The following is a 14,932-nucleotide window of genomic DNA, read 5'->3' on the forward strand; positions in this document are numbered from 1 at the left end:
CTTGATTTTCATCAACGTTACCTCTTCTCATTATCATAGGCTCCGTGGTCTAGTGCTATGAAAAGGTGAAATTCTCGTGTCATTCCCGAAACGATTGGGCTACCTACGGATCTTGAGAGTGAAGAGAAGGAGCTTCGGCAGCTCAGACAAGAACGTGAGAGGACGATGAGTAAGGGGAGGGATCTAGATGGCGGTGATGGGAGTATTAAGATATCTGTGATTATTTGCGGTCTGTCCCCGTTCTCATCATGCAGGAATGAACCGTACGTCTACATTTTGCCAACTTCTTATCTTAATCAAGTTGCTCACGTCATTCACTTTCCAGAAATGCCTCAGTGCCTCTCAATTCTTTCGCATTCATTCATCCACTTATTATGTTTCTTACTGTACTAGTGTAGAAATCAATTGAATATTTTACGATTAGAACCCGAAACAACCAGTGAAATGAACCAAATTCTGGTTGAAAAAGGAGGGGAAGAATCAACCTACATTAGCTTGATCTTCAACCTAAAATGGTCCAGAAAGCTGCCTTTGGCGGTTGGTTGAAAGTGGCCAATATAGGTTGATTTTCATCCAAAATCCATTGGTTGACTATCAACCAACCGTCAACCAAGTATTGGTTACTAACCAACCAAGCGTTGGTTGAAATATCTGGTTGATTTTCAACCAATTTCACCGTCACAGAGACGCATCGTAAGATGTATGTTTTCTGTGAATGATTTTTTTCGGATGTTTGCTGCGCAATGTAGCTGTGTTCGGACATCTCGAAGCGCCGAGAATGCAAAAGCGCTTCTTGACAAAAATAGTCACGTGGCTGTAAAGTGGTCTGATTTTGCTTCTCTCCCGCTTGCGCAGGCTGTCAGTGAACAATCCCTAAATACCCACCACCATGTCGTTTGCTGCCTCGTCGCCGACAACCTCACATTCTCCTGAAGATTCATCAGCTTCGCCACACATGGATACCGATTTAGGATTGGATCCTTCAGACCCACTCAACCTTTGGCTTCACAATACTTCTCAGGGCAATGATACATCCATGGACGATAGTTCGCCTGGAGGAAGCCCCCCGGATTGGTCACAGTTGTCTGGTCTATGGCCACCTTCTATGGATGCTGGAGGAAATGCGAAAATGGACTTCAACGTCTCTCTGGAGGGCGACATGGACTTCGTTAATTCAATGGCCATTGATCCAAATGCGCTACACCTCAATTACACAGATTTTCCTATACACGACGTCACCTATCCCTTTTCATTCCAAACCAACGACACTTTGACGCCGAAAGATGCGCTGACACCGTCTCATCGACACCGGAAGCTTAGTACCACGTCTTCTTCATCGTCTTCAGGAGCATCTTTTTCGCCTGTTAGTAGTCCTGAAGCACCCCACGCTGTAACTTATGTTCAGGAGACGTTTTCGGATCCTGCAGCTGAATTGGCTCAGCGTGTACTTCAGTCTGCGGGTCTCATACTCGCCGTTCCAGCAGATATGAAGACGGCCTTGAATGGTATGTGCACTTGCAATGGTATTACGACTTAGCTAATAGGTAAACATACCAGGTTTATCGATCAATAAAACCTCTGCGTCTGCACCAGTCTCTGCATCGCCTTCTCAGTTAAACGTAGGACCGATACAGGCACATTCCCCGCAGTCCTATTCATCTTCCGCTTCATCCACATCTTCAGCACCTTCAACACCTCCCCCATCAACACCTCCGCAGACTAACATTCCTCTGGATGGATCTCTCTCTACCATAAAGCCCATGCAACAAGCCTCAATGGGTGTCTTAAGTCGTCCGAAGACAAGTCATACGACTATCGAACGGCGATATCGTACCAACCTGAATGCCCGGATTACCAGCTTGCGCATGGCTGTACCGGCTCTACGGGTGTTGGAGGATAAGGACGGATGTAATGTCGGAGGAGGTGGGAAGAAGGGAAAGAACTCCACACTTGGAAAGGTGGTATTTGGTTCTCAAGTGAAGAAGGAAAACGAGGATGGAACAGATGTTATTGACTATATCGACGAACGGGGGTTTGTTGATGGTGTCAAGGTTGCGAGGAAGTGCAGCAAGGCAAATATTCTAGGTAAAGCCGTGGAGTACATTCGGTAAGGCTTCTTCTTTACTGGACGGCTATCGTTACTGAAAGTCACTTGCCTTAGCGTCCTCAAGAAGAGAGAGATACGTCTCAACCGAGAGCAAGACGGACTTAAGCAACTGATACGAGGACTCGTGGGTGGACCTGCTTTGCTGCAAGAGTGGGAGCGAGAATGGAAAGCAAAGTTCGGTGGTGAAGAAAAGGATGAAGTTGAGGGTGAAGATGAAGATGGAAGTGATGATGAAGGAAGCGGAGATGATGACGAAGAAGAAGACGGAAGGAAGAGAAAAAAGCCCAAGTTATCACCCCCACCGAAAAAGGAGGCAAAGGAAAAGAAACCCGCTGCTCCACAACCTCAGCCTCAGGTCCTTCCGGACGGGACGGTCATAATGCCCGAGAAACGCAAGCGAGGCCGCCCCCGTAAAGTCCAACCTAATGCACCTGCCCCTGGAGGACAAACCTTGACGTTCCCTACGATGGCCCAACAACCGCCCGTTTCGCAGCAATCTCAGCCCCAACACTCTCCGCACTCTCAGTATCTGTTAGCCGTTTTTGCACTCTTTTCCTTCTTCAACTCGCCGTTTTCATCCTCGTCTTTCCATACATCCCCGAATCATTCTCATACCGGAAGCGTGCTCACCCACAATAACGCACCAACTCATGCAGTCGTCCGAGGTTGGACATTGCACGATGTCATTCAAGTTTTCCATTTGCTCGTCTCCGTCCTCGTGTTTTTCTCGATCGTGTTACCATGGTTCCCCGCCTCGAAGTACTTCTCGTTGTCATATCTATCATCAATACGCGCCTCTTATCGGGAACGTGCACGGACTCGATCAGAGTCAAGGACTGCTGAGTCACGTTTCGCTCACATTCGTGCAGCTTTGACCAAACGGGGCTCATCGGATGAGGCGGCCGCCTTGCATGATGCATTGGGCAATGATTTCTTCTCGTTACGGAGTCTCTTTGGGAAGCAGAAGAACTACACGTATCAGCAAAAAGGACTTGAACAATGTGCTTGGGTTCGTTTGGGCGAAATCTGTGTTTTGAAAGGTAAATAGTCTTTCTTCCGTCTCGAGGCTTCTGTACTGATCGAGATCTTACCACAGGCGACACATCATTCTTGAACCGAGCATTAACCTTCTGGCTTATGCGTGCTCATCTATGTTGGTTCACATGTAGCGCAGCTGACTTGTCCACGCTGGCTTTGGTTCTATACCCGGTGTGCACTCTTGCCCGTCGTCCTGCTCGTGCGATCTGGGAAACAGCTCGTGCACGGAAGGGTTACACCGGAGATCAAGGACGTGGGGTAGGCGTGCTCATAAGACCACACGAACGTCTGGTTCTCGAGTCTATGGGCGTTGATGAGGCTTACAAGACACTGAAAGCTCTTCCTCCTGATTCGATAAATCCACGGTATTCGCCCATTGGCATTCTTGCCAGCTTGGTCATCAAAGAACGTGTCAAGAAACATCTCCAAAAGACGTTTGTCCGGACAATATCACATCCCGAAAATAATCTGGAGCTTGAGGAAGATGATGTGGATGTCGCCAAAGTCACAAGAGAAGTAGAGGAAGAGGAGAAGGAAATGAGAATTAGTATCGATGCCGCTCGTTCAATGGGCGGAGAGGTAGCTGAGATCGGTGAGATGTTAGAGAGTTTGTGGAAAGTGGATGCACATGAGTTGGATTGGAATTTGGAGGACGACGTGGAGGATAATCTGGAAGGAAACATTCGTGCTTTGGTTATCGCCGTCTTGCTCTATCGCCGGATATTCTCATCGTCAATTGTCGGACCTGTTGGTGATGTACATGGTTCTGCGGTCTCGATATTGTTGAGTCCGCCACCGAGTCCGAGTCGACAAGATGCCCGCGTACATTTATGCCTCAGGAAGGCTTTGGGATCGTCGGTATTTGACTCTGCCGTAGGAGATGAATTTAGTCGAGCGTTGGAGGATGCAAGAGACCGAGTAGTGGATATGCTCGTCGATCTTGAGAGAGCGTGTCGATGATCGTTTATTTCTCATCTTTATTGAATTTTTCCTTCGGAGTAAGCGCTCCTCCGTCTTCGCTTTCAAGATATAATGTTTCTGTTTTGCTTAGTACTCGTTGTTGTTTCTAGATAGGACTTTTGTTCATGTTTTATTGGCTCGTAAGCCTTATGTATCTGTTCATCTTTGTTAAAAGACTAGTAGTTATTGTATTGAGCGTGGTACGAAAGCTCGTTACCAACTGAGGGTCACAACCAGATTCTAGAGCGGATTCGGGACTCAACCTTGTTCAGCCACGAGCTCGTTGTGAACAGCCATGCAAAGTAGGAACTGATTTCTAAGGTGAAGGTATATTACAGATTAATCTTGACTTTTGGGACCCAAGGGTACGCAATGTGGGGGTGGTGGCCGGTGCTCTGGACAGAGTCCCCCTTCCCCACCACCCTCGGGGACGATGGCGTTGAGTTGCGGGCTGTACCAGGAGAGGCACGATCCCTCGTCGGCGTCCCTTGTCAACATGCAGATAATATCGTCAGAATAGAGAGGGTGAAGTTCCTCCGAAGTGTCTGTCTGAAGAGATGACAGGTTATTCGAGATTTGAGAACTTGAAGAAACGTGGTTGATTGAACATTTGCCAAGGGGAGAAAGGGGGACTAGAAGGCATGAGCACACTAATGGCGGAGGAAATAAATGGCAGACGCACGAATAAAAGTGTAGGCAATCTTCAAGAATACAACGGACACTGGTCAAAACGACTCAAGAGGCTGGATGAAAATTGAAGAATATTCCGAGCCTAAAAGAGAGCAATTCAGACACAGTTTCGGCAGCACCGACAGGATACGAAGAGATCGCGTGCCATTAGGTGCTACCTTGACTCTGAACAATTCGAAATCATCATATTCTAGCGCCATAAGGAGGATGAATCACTATACCATTCATTTCAGATTTCTGAGCAGGGGCCACAGTGACATATACTCTGCCGTGGTGAAGTGCTCGCTTCCTATGGAGGAAGAAACACACTCGATGTTATTCGCTTTCACGGTCGTCGTTTGTGGGATCGTGGCCGTTAGAGCATTGAGGTCTTGCCCGACGTGTCACAAGTAGTTTGTTGGGCAATCATCACAAAAATCCGGGGATTGGGATAATGGATTATCATGACGTGCCTGTGATATCTTATCCCAGAATCAGTATCATTTCCCTGCCAGATGATGGGATACCTTATTTTGGATTATACTGGATTAAAACCACGGGGGTAAACGCTAATTACGATGGCTCCTCATCTGCTGTTATCACTTATCTGACGACCTACCATCAAATATAATGTAGATATGACATGATATGACATTATCATGTTTGCCCTACACCGGGGCAAAAAAAAATCTGTAATGCTCATTTCGGCGTAATTATTTCATATATGGTGCACTTGATGTTGCTATATCAAGGATTTCTTAATTTCTGTTTCTGATACCAATTGACGTGACTGCAAGCTATATATAGAGTAACATATTATAATTATTATATTTTGGTTTAGTATATTTTACGGTTTTTAGAAGTTAACAGTCACATGCATGCAGTACCGAGTAAGTTAGTTCGTACTTACAAGTACTATTTTGTTGAAGGTCAAATTTAGGCCTGGTGCTAGCGATTTTGATTGCGTTACGCGCGCGCGCCGGCCATACCTACGACGTACAGGTTCATCCCCACATTCAAAATCTGAGTTTAGGACATGTAATATGCACTCATCTACTACTCTACCTGCTCTACAGGTGATGATCCTGAATATTATACAGTTCTAAGATGGTCACTGCTGATACATCTAACAAGGCCAACAAAGGCACCCCCTTGTCCTAATGTAGAAGCCCTACATTGAATGATACCCCATTAAATTTTGTGGCATGAAGGACTCCCTGTCACAACCAGCTTATTTTATTTATTACATCAGGCAAGCTATAGTCATTATGAGATAAGCAAACAAAAAAATTATTGGGGAGTTGTACGCTATGATGACGAAGTCAGAAATTCGGGAGTGAATGAACTCCACATTATTTCCTTTTGGAGATCATTCAGGGTTTGACAACTTAAAATATTCATACCGGATAGATGATGGAAAAATATATTGACTTGGTAATCTGCCCGGCAAAAGATAATGAATGATATTGGAGTATCTGGTTTCAACGTCCTGACACGTGGTGACAAACTGTGTAACAGTATATCACAATTCGCGATTTTTTGTGATGATCTCAATGGAACCTGCGACCAGGATCTTTAATGCCAAAGAGAGTATAATACTGCCTGAAGAACGGTTTCTCCACATAACAAAGAGTTGATGCAATGGATGCAACGATACATGACCTATAGGAGAAGTTTGAGCCGAATACTGGATTTTACACGACCATATTTCGTTCCCAAACCTAACGATCGCCATGCCTAGCCTCCGGTGCTCTTTCACGTATCGCGTTGATCCTGGTTTGCGTCTGAATTGTGAATTGATAGTGGTATAAGCTGAACTAACGTTATTCGGGCGAGTGCAGACTTCCAGATGGTTTGAGAATCGGGTAAAGTCGAACTGCACCCGGGAGGGACGAAGACCTTGGAAAATTTCACAGTTTCATAAGCAATTGAACAGATTCTCATTTGCCGAACTCGTCGCCATATGTTCCAGTTGAGACCTTTGAAAAGTAACGAGACCTTGCGAGGGCAGTAGACAGGAGATTGTTGCGAGTTGGGCATTTGTTTGTTTTTTTTTTTGTTACCAGACAAATGTAAACTAATATGTCCGTGTCATATGACGCTACCGCTAGTACATCATCATCTACAGTAAAAATATGTAATTCAGGGACGGTGCCGAAACCGGTCCGTAGCGGAAAGTGCGTGCGAAAACTCAACTCCCCACCTCTCGCCCTTGGACACCCTCTTCCCAACTTGCTTCAAGTTCCCTCGGAAGACCAGCCGAAACTTATCAACGGCCGTCTCACTGTCTTCCCATCGCCGTTTGTCAAAAAATTCTTTAATGCCCCGACACCGGGTGAGACGGCAGCGACGGCAGAACTACAACGCTAAGAGAAAAATCAATGTGGATGCGATCACTTTCCAGGTATGTTTTTTTTCTTTCACTGCATTTTTCGGTATGCATGCTCTATGGTCTTCGAAGTTATTTTGATAAATTCATCGGTGGTACACGATCTCAGTGGCAAGCCGCAATCGAACTGATCACGAACCAATGTTGCCGAACTTACACATCCCATACACGCCGAGTCTCCGCTCATAATCTGTTTTCATCGATAAGCCCTCAGCCGTTTTTGGTAAAAGCGATCCGACGTATTCACAGAGTTTTCTTCTCAGAGCCCAATTGCAAAGGCTGAAGCTGAAGTTTCCTCTACCGTTCGGACTTCCGTTACAATGTATCCCCATCTCAAAGCTCCCTACTATCACCCTGTCTTGTCTGCCGGATCCCTCCCAACCACATTCAATGTCTAGTGGAAAGGAAATCAAAGAGATCTGATGGTTACTTTGAAACATATCAAGAGCTGCAAATTTTCTTGTTCCCGTTAAAGAGCGTTTCTCAATTGCCTTCCATCCCGCTGTCACCGCTCTGCCCTCGAAAAAACCAAAAAACCCCGATGTCCAAGTTTAGCGGGCTTCTTCGCATGGTGAACCACTTTCAAAACCCCAGGCAAGAACTCATTCTTCACAAAATCAATATCTACGCACACTCGTAATCAAGCACCCGACGCGATCGGCGCCTCGTCAGTCCTCCGTCAATAGAATCAAGACCTTTTTCATCAACCGGGGAACAGCAGATTGACGATGAAAGGACGTTATGATACTGAATTTGCAAGCGGCGAACTTTGCATCGTCAATTTCGGCGAAGTTTGTCCGATGACAAGTTTCCAGTCCTATCGTACTCCTTGCGTCAATGCCTAGACCGAATATACGAGACAAACTTCTTGAATTGTGGCTGGTACGAAACATTCGGATTCGGTACTTGGTCGAGGTCTCGATTCGGAACCCTCGAGCTAAGCTGGGTACATCCATGCATGCTTCATGTTATTAATTGTCAGAATGTCCCGGCTACGAGTGGCTCCGACTGGAACCTCTGTCCTTGCGCTTCTAGACGTCCATCACTCGTCCTAAACTAACGCTGAATAGCAAATATGGAACTTGAATGACCCCAATTATCAGTTCATATGGGCTGAGTCGCCTCGGTAATCCCTCAAGTTTAGCTTACTTCATTCTGGGCTGAATTGACACAAGTTGGACGATTTTCGATTTGGTTGGAGTATGGGCGATCTCTGCAATGCCCATGTTGGATGGCGGCGGCATTGTCGTTATCTTCACGAAATTGTTCAATTCTTTCTGATATCCAACTTCCAAGCGACCGTCAAGTTCGTGCCGCAACAGGAAGAGTGCGCGAAGATCGTGTTGCGTGAGCTCGGACGAGTCCAGATTCACCGGATTCTATCAAACAACGGTCGAGTTCTGTCGTAACATCCTTCAACCAGGCGCTACTGTGTCCCGCCGAATCTGCAACTCTACCATCCAGGGATAATATCTTGCGCCACAAAAATGGTTTCTCTGTCCCGGCTCCGCAGAAAGCAGCTTCCAATGAGCCCTTCAACCGCATACCAGCTTCTGGTTTGGTCACGGAAGGCAACGCTTAATACATACCATTCCTCTTTTCTGTCAAAGAAGGCCTCTGCGTCAAATAGGATTGCATACAAATGTCGGTACCGTCAAACCCTTCCGAGAAATAAAGGGAGCCTGTAAAGTTCATCAAGTCTTCGGGGCTCCTAATTATGTCTCTCGTAAGCCCCTTCATCTTTCGTGTCTCCAGAACATAGAACGTTTTACAGCGCCTCCAATGGCCGTTGAACACGATGGTTAATATATTATACATAGAGTGGATTCAAGCTACACTTCCGATCCGTCAACGATTAATTTAACTCTTCTTTCATTTCCCTTTGTAACGGTTCAGCTCAAAACTCAGATCCACCTTGTTCAAATTATTGAACAGGCCGCTGCTCGACCCCACGAAGAGTAGAGTTCGATTGGTCCGGATCTTGGTTCAAGTTCTCTTCGAGCCGCGTCAAACTGGAGTGGAACAGTTCATTTCTTGCCTCTGGCAGGCCGTGAGTTCATGATCTTCAGCACTAAACAAAAGTGTCTCCGAGGACTACGCTTAAAGCGCGTTTTGCGGTCTGGTATAGATGGTGAACTTTCCGGTGGAAACATTCTGAGTTGACCGCTGCATCAGTGTCATTGGAATGATCGAGGAGCGTGCCGTTTGAATAGTTAGCGACTGGATTTCCATTTTGATCTAGGTCTAACAAACGAACGAAATGAGTCGACCATCGGAACAAGTAAATCTGCCCGGGAGTGAAGAAATGCAACGACCCCTCAAGGCGGGACTCGGTGCTCGGCGCTCAGCTTCGATCGTTTGGAAGTTCAGCGCTTCAGCTGCCAGCTCGCTTTCCCGACGGACTACTAAATGCATAGGGTAGACGAGGACTGAGTGTGTCGTCAACGGAGTGACAGAAAGATTACATTTCAGAGTGTTCTGCCATAGGACCACAGCCTCAAGAATGAACACGGTCCGCTGACGTCCAGCAAGAATTGTCGGTCGACACCTCGAGTCTCACTTGTCAAAGCGTTTACAAGTTCATAAAACGTCGTTTTGAGACCGAGCTCTGATATGTGCAACGAAGAAATAAAGAGTAAGCTTGCGATCAACGAACAAAGGTGAGGGTCGGCTCCTTGGAAATGGAAGATTATCAACCGCTCAAACGTCTAATGGAAGGCTTTCACTCGCAGCGTTTCAGTTTGATTCTGCATAGACAGCCGCGGGATCCGTCGATGTGCAGTGAAAAGACGGTGAGAGCTTTTCCCCTTGGAGGAGACCAGTGACTCACGACAGTCAGTATATCGACTCTAACAGAGCGCTGATATGACATCAACAAAAACATTGCCTTCAGGATATGAGCCTTCTCTGATTCTCTGATCTTGACTTCAGTACCTGGTGTGAATAGCTTTGAGTGGTTTCCAGTGTATGGGCGGGAGTCGACGTTCGACGTATCTGCCAAAATCTTGAGATGGCTCCTGGATGAATGGGCACAGAAAAGTATTCACTCACTTGTCAGTACGAGTAGTAATCACCTGTTTAACCTGGTTTCCCGTGCCCATATGGCATCACGACTGAAGTGCTGACCTTCGACTTCGTGTTATTCGATCGATAGTTCTTCCATACCAGTTAGGAAGATAAAGTCTGATGACTTGCGACTCACCAGGTACCTCACAAGCCAGTGAGTAACCCAGGCCAGATTCCAAACCATCCTTCTGTGACGCTTCCGTTTGTTGCGAAGTCGAGGGAGCCCTCTTGAGTCAGGGATCTCTTCGCCCGGAACCCAGACCATGAGTCAGTAAGCTTCTGATCAGCAAAAGACGGTGGAACTGAGGCTTAGGCTGCCAAAAGAGGTATTCATCTGATTGAAAATTCAAGTTGACTCCTGTAAGTACAGTGTGCTATCATCAGAAGACGTCTAATTGAGTCTAACTGAGCCTGCGGAACAGATTCTAAAGAAATTCTAGTATCGGCAGACTGCGATTTCGACCTAGATATCCACATGCCTCGAGAAAAGCCTGATTAGAGCCACAAAGCATACTGCCAGAACAGGAGAATTGCTCAAAAGAGTTTCTGGGCCAGAGGTAGGAATGGACTCCAGAACTTCTAATGCTGTGTCCCGTGCCCGTGTTTCATGACGTTCCCACCATCATGCACGGGCCAGGGCCGGGATGCCCTTGCTATTACTCGCTACTGCTCTCATTGCCTTTTCCCGCAGCTTAAGCTGCGATGGCCAACAACTCATATGCATATCCACAAGATGCACACTCTCCTTTTACAACAAACGGCTATGAGCAGCCGCAACCATCGTTTAGCCCAGGCATGGATTCTTCGATGACAGGGTTGGCTTCCCAGACCTCGACCCCGGACAATTCTTCACCGTTACTTCTCGCACAAACCAAATCTGAAGCTCGTCGTTATGAGTCAGAATCCAGAGGCAATTCGAAGGGCAAGAAGCGAACTACGATGTTCGTGTTGATTGGGTTGGCAGTTCTGTGCATTGTTGTAGTAGCCGTCGTTGTGCCAGTTTACTTCGTCGTCATCAAACCCAAGCAAGACAAACAAGACAAGAACGCTCCAGGTAGTGGTTCCATTGGAGGAGGCTCCGGTAATTCTCAAAGCCCAACTGGAGCAACTTCGGGTGGTGATGGTTCTCAGATTGTCACGGAAGAAGGGATGACATTTACTTACAACAACAAGTTTGGTGGATATTGTGAGTGTAATCGCCTCGGTTTCTTGTCCCCTTCTAGTCGCAATAGCCCTTTCCGTGTTTCCACCCAGTTTTATTTCGTTGCTCGTTACTTTGGCTTTTCTCACATCTCACGTCTTCTAGGGGTGCAAGATCCTCAAGATCCTTTTAATAATAACGCTCGCGCCAACTCATGGACACCACCACTGAACGAATCATGGGATTTCCGTAAACAACGCATCTACGGGTATGTCGATTCGGCTTAGTCTCGCCGTTCCTTCCCGCTCAATCGGCTCATATCCAGAGTAAACATCGGTGGCCTTTTTGTTATTGAACCTTTCATCTCCCCCATGTTCTTCCAAAAGTATGCTGGTACGAGCGACGAGTGGACCCTGAGTCAAGCAATGGCAGCGGATACCGCAAACGGGGGTCTCCAACAACTCGAGGAACATTATAAGACGTTCATCGTAATGAAGTTCTCTGTTCAAACGAGACCGTTCGTTGACCGTTTCCTCCCTGACAGACCGAAAAAGACCTAGCTGAAATTGCTGGCGCTGGCTTAAATTGGATTAGACTCCCTATACCCTTTTGGGCGATCGATACGTGGCCTGGAGAGCCATTCCTAGCTCAAACGTCATGGAAGTGAGTTCTCTTCATACCGTGATTCGTGGTTCTGTTCTCACTATTTGACTAGGTACATTTTGCGCGTTCTCGGGTGGGCGAGAAAGTATGGCTTGAGAGTCAAGCTTGATTTACACACTATTCCGGGCTCTCAGAATGGTGAGTCCCTTATAAGCCATCTTACAGGATCGATGAGCTCACTCAGGGATTAGGATACAACCATTCTGGCAAATTAGGACAAGTCAATTTTCTCAATGGTGTCATGGGTGTCGCCAACGCGCAACGAGCCTTGAACTACATTAGAATTCTCACCGAGTTCATTTCCCAGCCAGAATACAGCAATCTAATCCCAATATTTGGTATCGTCAATGAAGCTTTGGTGGAGGTTATTGGCAAGGACTCATTGAAGAGTTTGTGAGTTTCTCGGTTTCTCTCCAGTCAGAAACATCGCCTAATCCCTCAACTTGTCCTTAGCTACCTTGAAGCTCACAACATGATTCGTGACATAACAGGTGTCGGTGAGGGCAAGGGTGCCTATGTTTCTATTCATGACGGTTTCGTAGATATTACCTCTTGGTCCGGTCTCCTTCCTGGAGCCGACAGGCTCATGATGGACAGTCACCCGTATTTCGCTTTCGGGAACGGAGCAAACGATGACCCCATTGCTACCGGTACTGGACTTGAGGCCGGAGGAATTTGGCCACGTCAGGCATGTAATGCATGGGGTCCGTCCTTGAACAAGAGGTGTGTTGCATTTTTCCGATACTGTCGAAAGTGGTACTCACCGGCATTCTCAGTCGAACTGGATTCGGTGTCACCATTGCCGGAGAGTTCAGTAACGGTTATAATGACTGTGGCCTCTTCCTCCGGGGCGTTCCTGGATCGCATACTTACGGCGGTGACTGTTCACTCTACCAGGACTCTACAAACTGGAATGAAACGCTCAAAGCTGGTCTCAAAGCGTTTGCAATGGCCAGTATGGACGCCACTCGAGATTACTTTTTCTGGACATGGAAAATCGGAAATTCAACTAGTGGTCGGGTCGAGGCACCTCTCTGGTCGTACCAGCTTGGCCTAGAAAACGGTTGGATGCCCACAGACCCTAGAGATGCTGATGGATATTGTGTCAAGCTTGGCATCACCGATGATAGTTTCAACGGCCAATACGAACCCTGGATGACTGGCGGTGTTGGCGCAGGCACGATTGCAGCGGCGGCGACGGTCGGGTTTAGCTGGCCACCAGCTTCGATGAGTGGAGTTCCACCTGGGTCAATGACTTTCCTTCCAACGTATACGCCCACCGGCACTGTCACTACGTTGTCTGGGCCCACAAGTGCAAGTCTCAAAGGGTGGTACGACGACGCTGATCGAACGGGTGCTCCGGCTACAATAGCTGGTTGTTCGTACCCCGATGGGTGGAATGCTCAGGACGCTACAGTACCTGCTACTCGTTGTGGTGCCGGATTGACGGCGCGTAATGCTCAACCTACTGCATCCGTTTGAATGTGTAGTATGCGCCCCAACGCACTCCCGCTCCTTGGTGATGATCTGAATTCGCCCTGTCCATCTGTATTCGACCTTCACTCCTTAAAAAGACACTTTTACACTCTTAATTTTGTAGCTTGGACAATTCAGGTTTTGATATCCTTATTAGTGTATTTTTCTGCAAGGACACTCCTTATTGCTTCTCCTACTAGCGACTGCTGTCCGACTGCTGTTCAACATCAAATATATCAAGAGGTTGTGCGCGACATGTTGTGCCCAATAATGTCTGAACCTGTACAGAATATCAACCAGCGCTGACGATGTATCGTTGTGCAGTGTTTTCATGTCGCACATGAGTCATTTCCCGATTCTATAGTTCGAAAGCCCTCCTTCATCTATCTATAAAAGACTCACATCGGAGCACAGGGCAAACAATATAGATCCGCGCACAGGTTTTACACCGTTTATTCCGTTGGCTTGCTATGACGCAACAATGCTCTCGTCCTCCCATAATAACAGAAAAGGCGCGGAGGTTGTAGATGCAGTGCATGGAGGGGTGGGAATGACATCGGTGGTCAACTATTTCCCGACGTTGGCGGTTTATTGAAGTTGCAGTGCCCTTTTTGAAAGTAACTTCAACTTCCTGCATTCCTAAATAACATATTAGATTAATACTTGTTCCGCCATACCTGGAGTTTTTTCTTTCCCGTTTCCACATTGGAACCTGCATCTGAGGGAATAGAGATGACGTGCACCACCAGGGCCAGCAATAGACAACATCGATGATGTGTTATGCGTCTCTGCAGAGAAGTTTCAGAATCCCGCAACCTCAGTGATGATCAATGTAAGCTGAACAGTGATTGAGTAAGTAGGGCGCCGAGCTCAGGCCTCCACAGAAAAAGTATCCCAAAGGGTTTCGCGTCAAGATGAAATCCAACTTTAGCACTCAGGATAGGCACTGGTGACAATACACTGTCCACCGACGAGCTGACGGTTTCATTCAAACGAAGCGAAGCGCGTCACACACGTGACTACTGCCTACCAACACGTGACTGTGTACCTTCTCTTGAAGTGTTATGCCAGCTGGCCCAGCTCACTTCTTTCGTATCCTGTCCGCATACATCGTCAAAGGAACAGTTGAAGATCACCGACCTCTAAGTGACCTACAGTGAGTCACTTTGATGATCCCTATGCACAAAATGTGATGGACAGTGATATTTTAGACACCGCATGTTACGTTTGCTCGACGTCCTGCAATACAGTGGTTCGTCTTGTGTTTCCACTTTTTTTCAACGTTGATATTATTTTTTTGGCTTGACTGTTAGTAAGAAGTGTTTCTCGTGCGCGCTTGACGTCTGTTTGCTTTTCCCACCAATTTCCCACCACACAGTCAAGAACCAGTTCGTATTGGTACGGTTCGCCAACAAACATTCTA

The 14,932-nt window shown here is 47.0% G+C and overlaps 2 protein-coding genes across 2 annotated transcripts; both read left to right on the forward strand.

Moving 5' to 3' along the window:
* The first annotated feature begins 825 nt into the window (after positions 1-825).
* E1B28_004954 (uncharacterized protein) lies at positions 826-4,840 on the forward strand. Its single transcript, XM_043149485.1, has 5 exons — positions 826-1,505; positions 1,558-2,107; positions 2,162-3,147; positions 3,204-4,407; positions 4,470-4,840. The coding sequence occupies exons 1-4, from the start codon at positions 890-892 to the stop codon at positions 4,103-4,105; spliced, it is 3,054 nt and encodes a 1,017-aa protein (XP_043014091.1). The 5' UTR covers positions 826-889; the 3' UTR covers positions 4,106-4,407; positions 4,470-4,840.
* A 6,005-nt stretch (positions 4,841-10,845) lies between these two features.
* E1B28_004955 (uncharacterized protein) lies at positions 10,846-13,842 on the forward strand. Its single transcript, XM_043149486.1, has 8 exons — positions 10,846-11,415; positions 11,536-11,638; positions 11,696-11,858; positions 11,915-12,033; positions 12,086-12,171; positions 12,225-12,426; positions 12,487-12,756; positions 12,810-13,842. Exons 1-8 carry the CDS (start codon positions 10,932-10,934, stop codon positions 13,513-13,515), a joined length of 2,133 nt encoding a protein of 710 aa, XP_043014092.1. The 5' UTR covers positions 10,846-10,931; the 3' UTR covers positions 13,516-13,842.
* Positions 13,843-14,932: the final 1,090 nt, after the last annotated feature.

Source organism: Marasmius oreades, chromosome 2 (genome assembly GCF_018924745.1).
Source record: "Marasmius oreades isolate 03SP1 chromosome 2, whole genome shotgun sequence".
NCBI lineage: Eukaryota > Fungi > Basidiomycota > Agaricomycetes > Agaricales > Marasmiaceae > Marasmius > Marasmius oreades.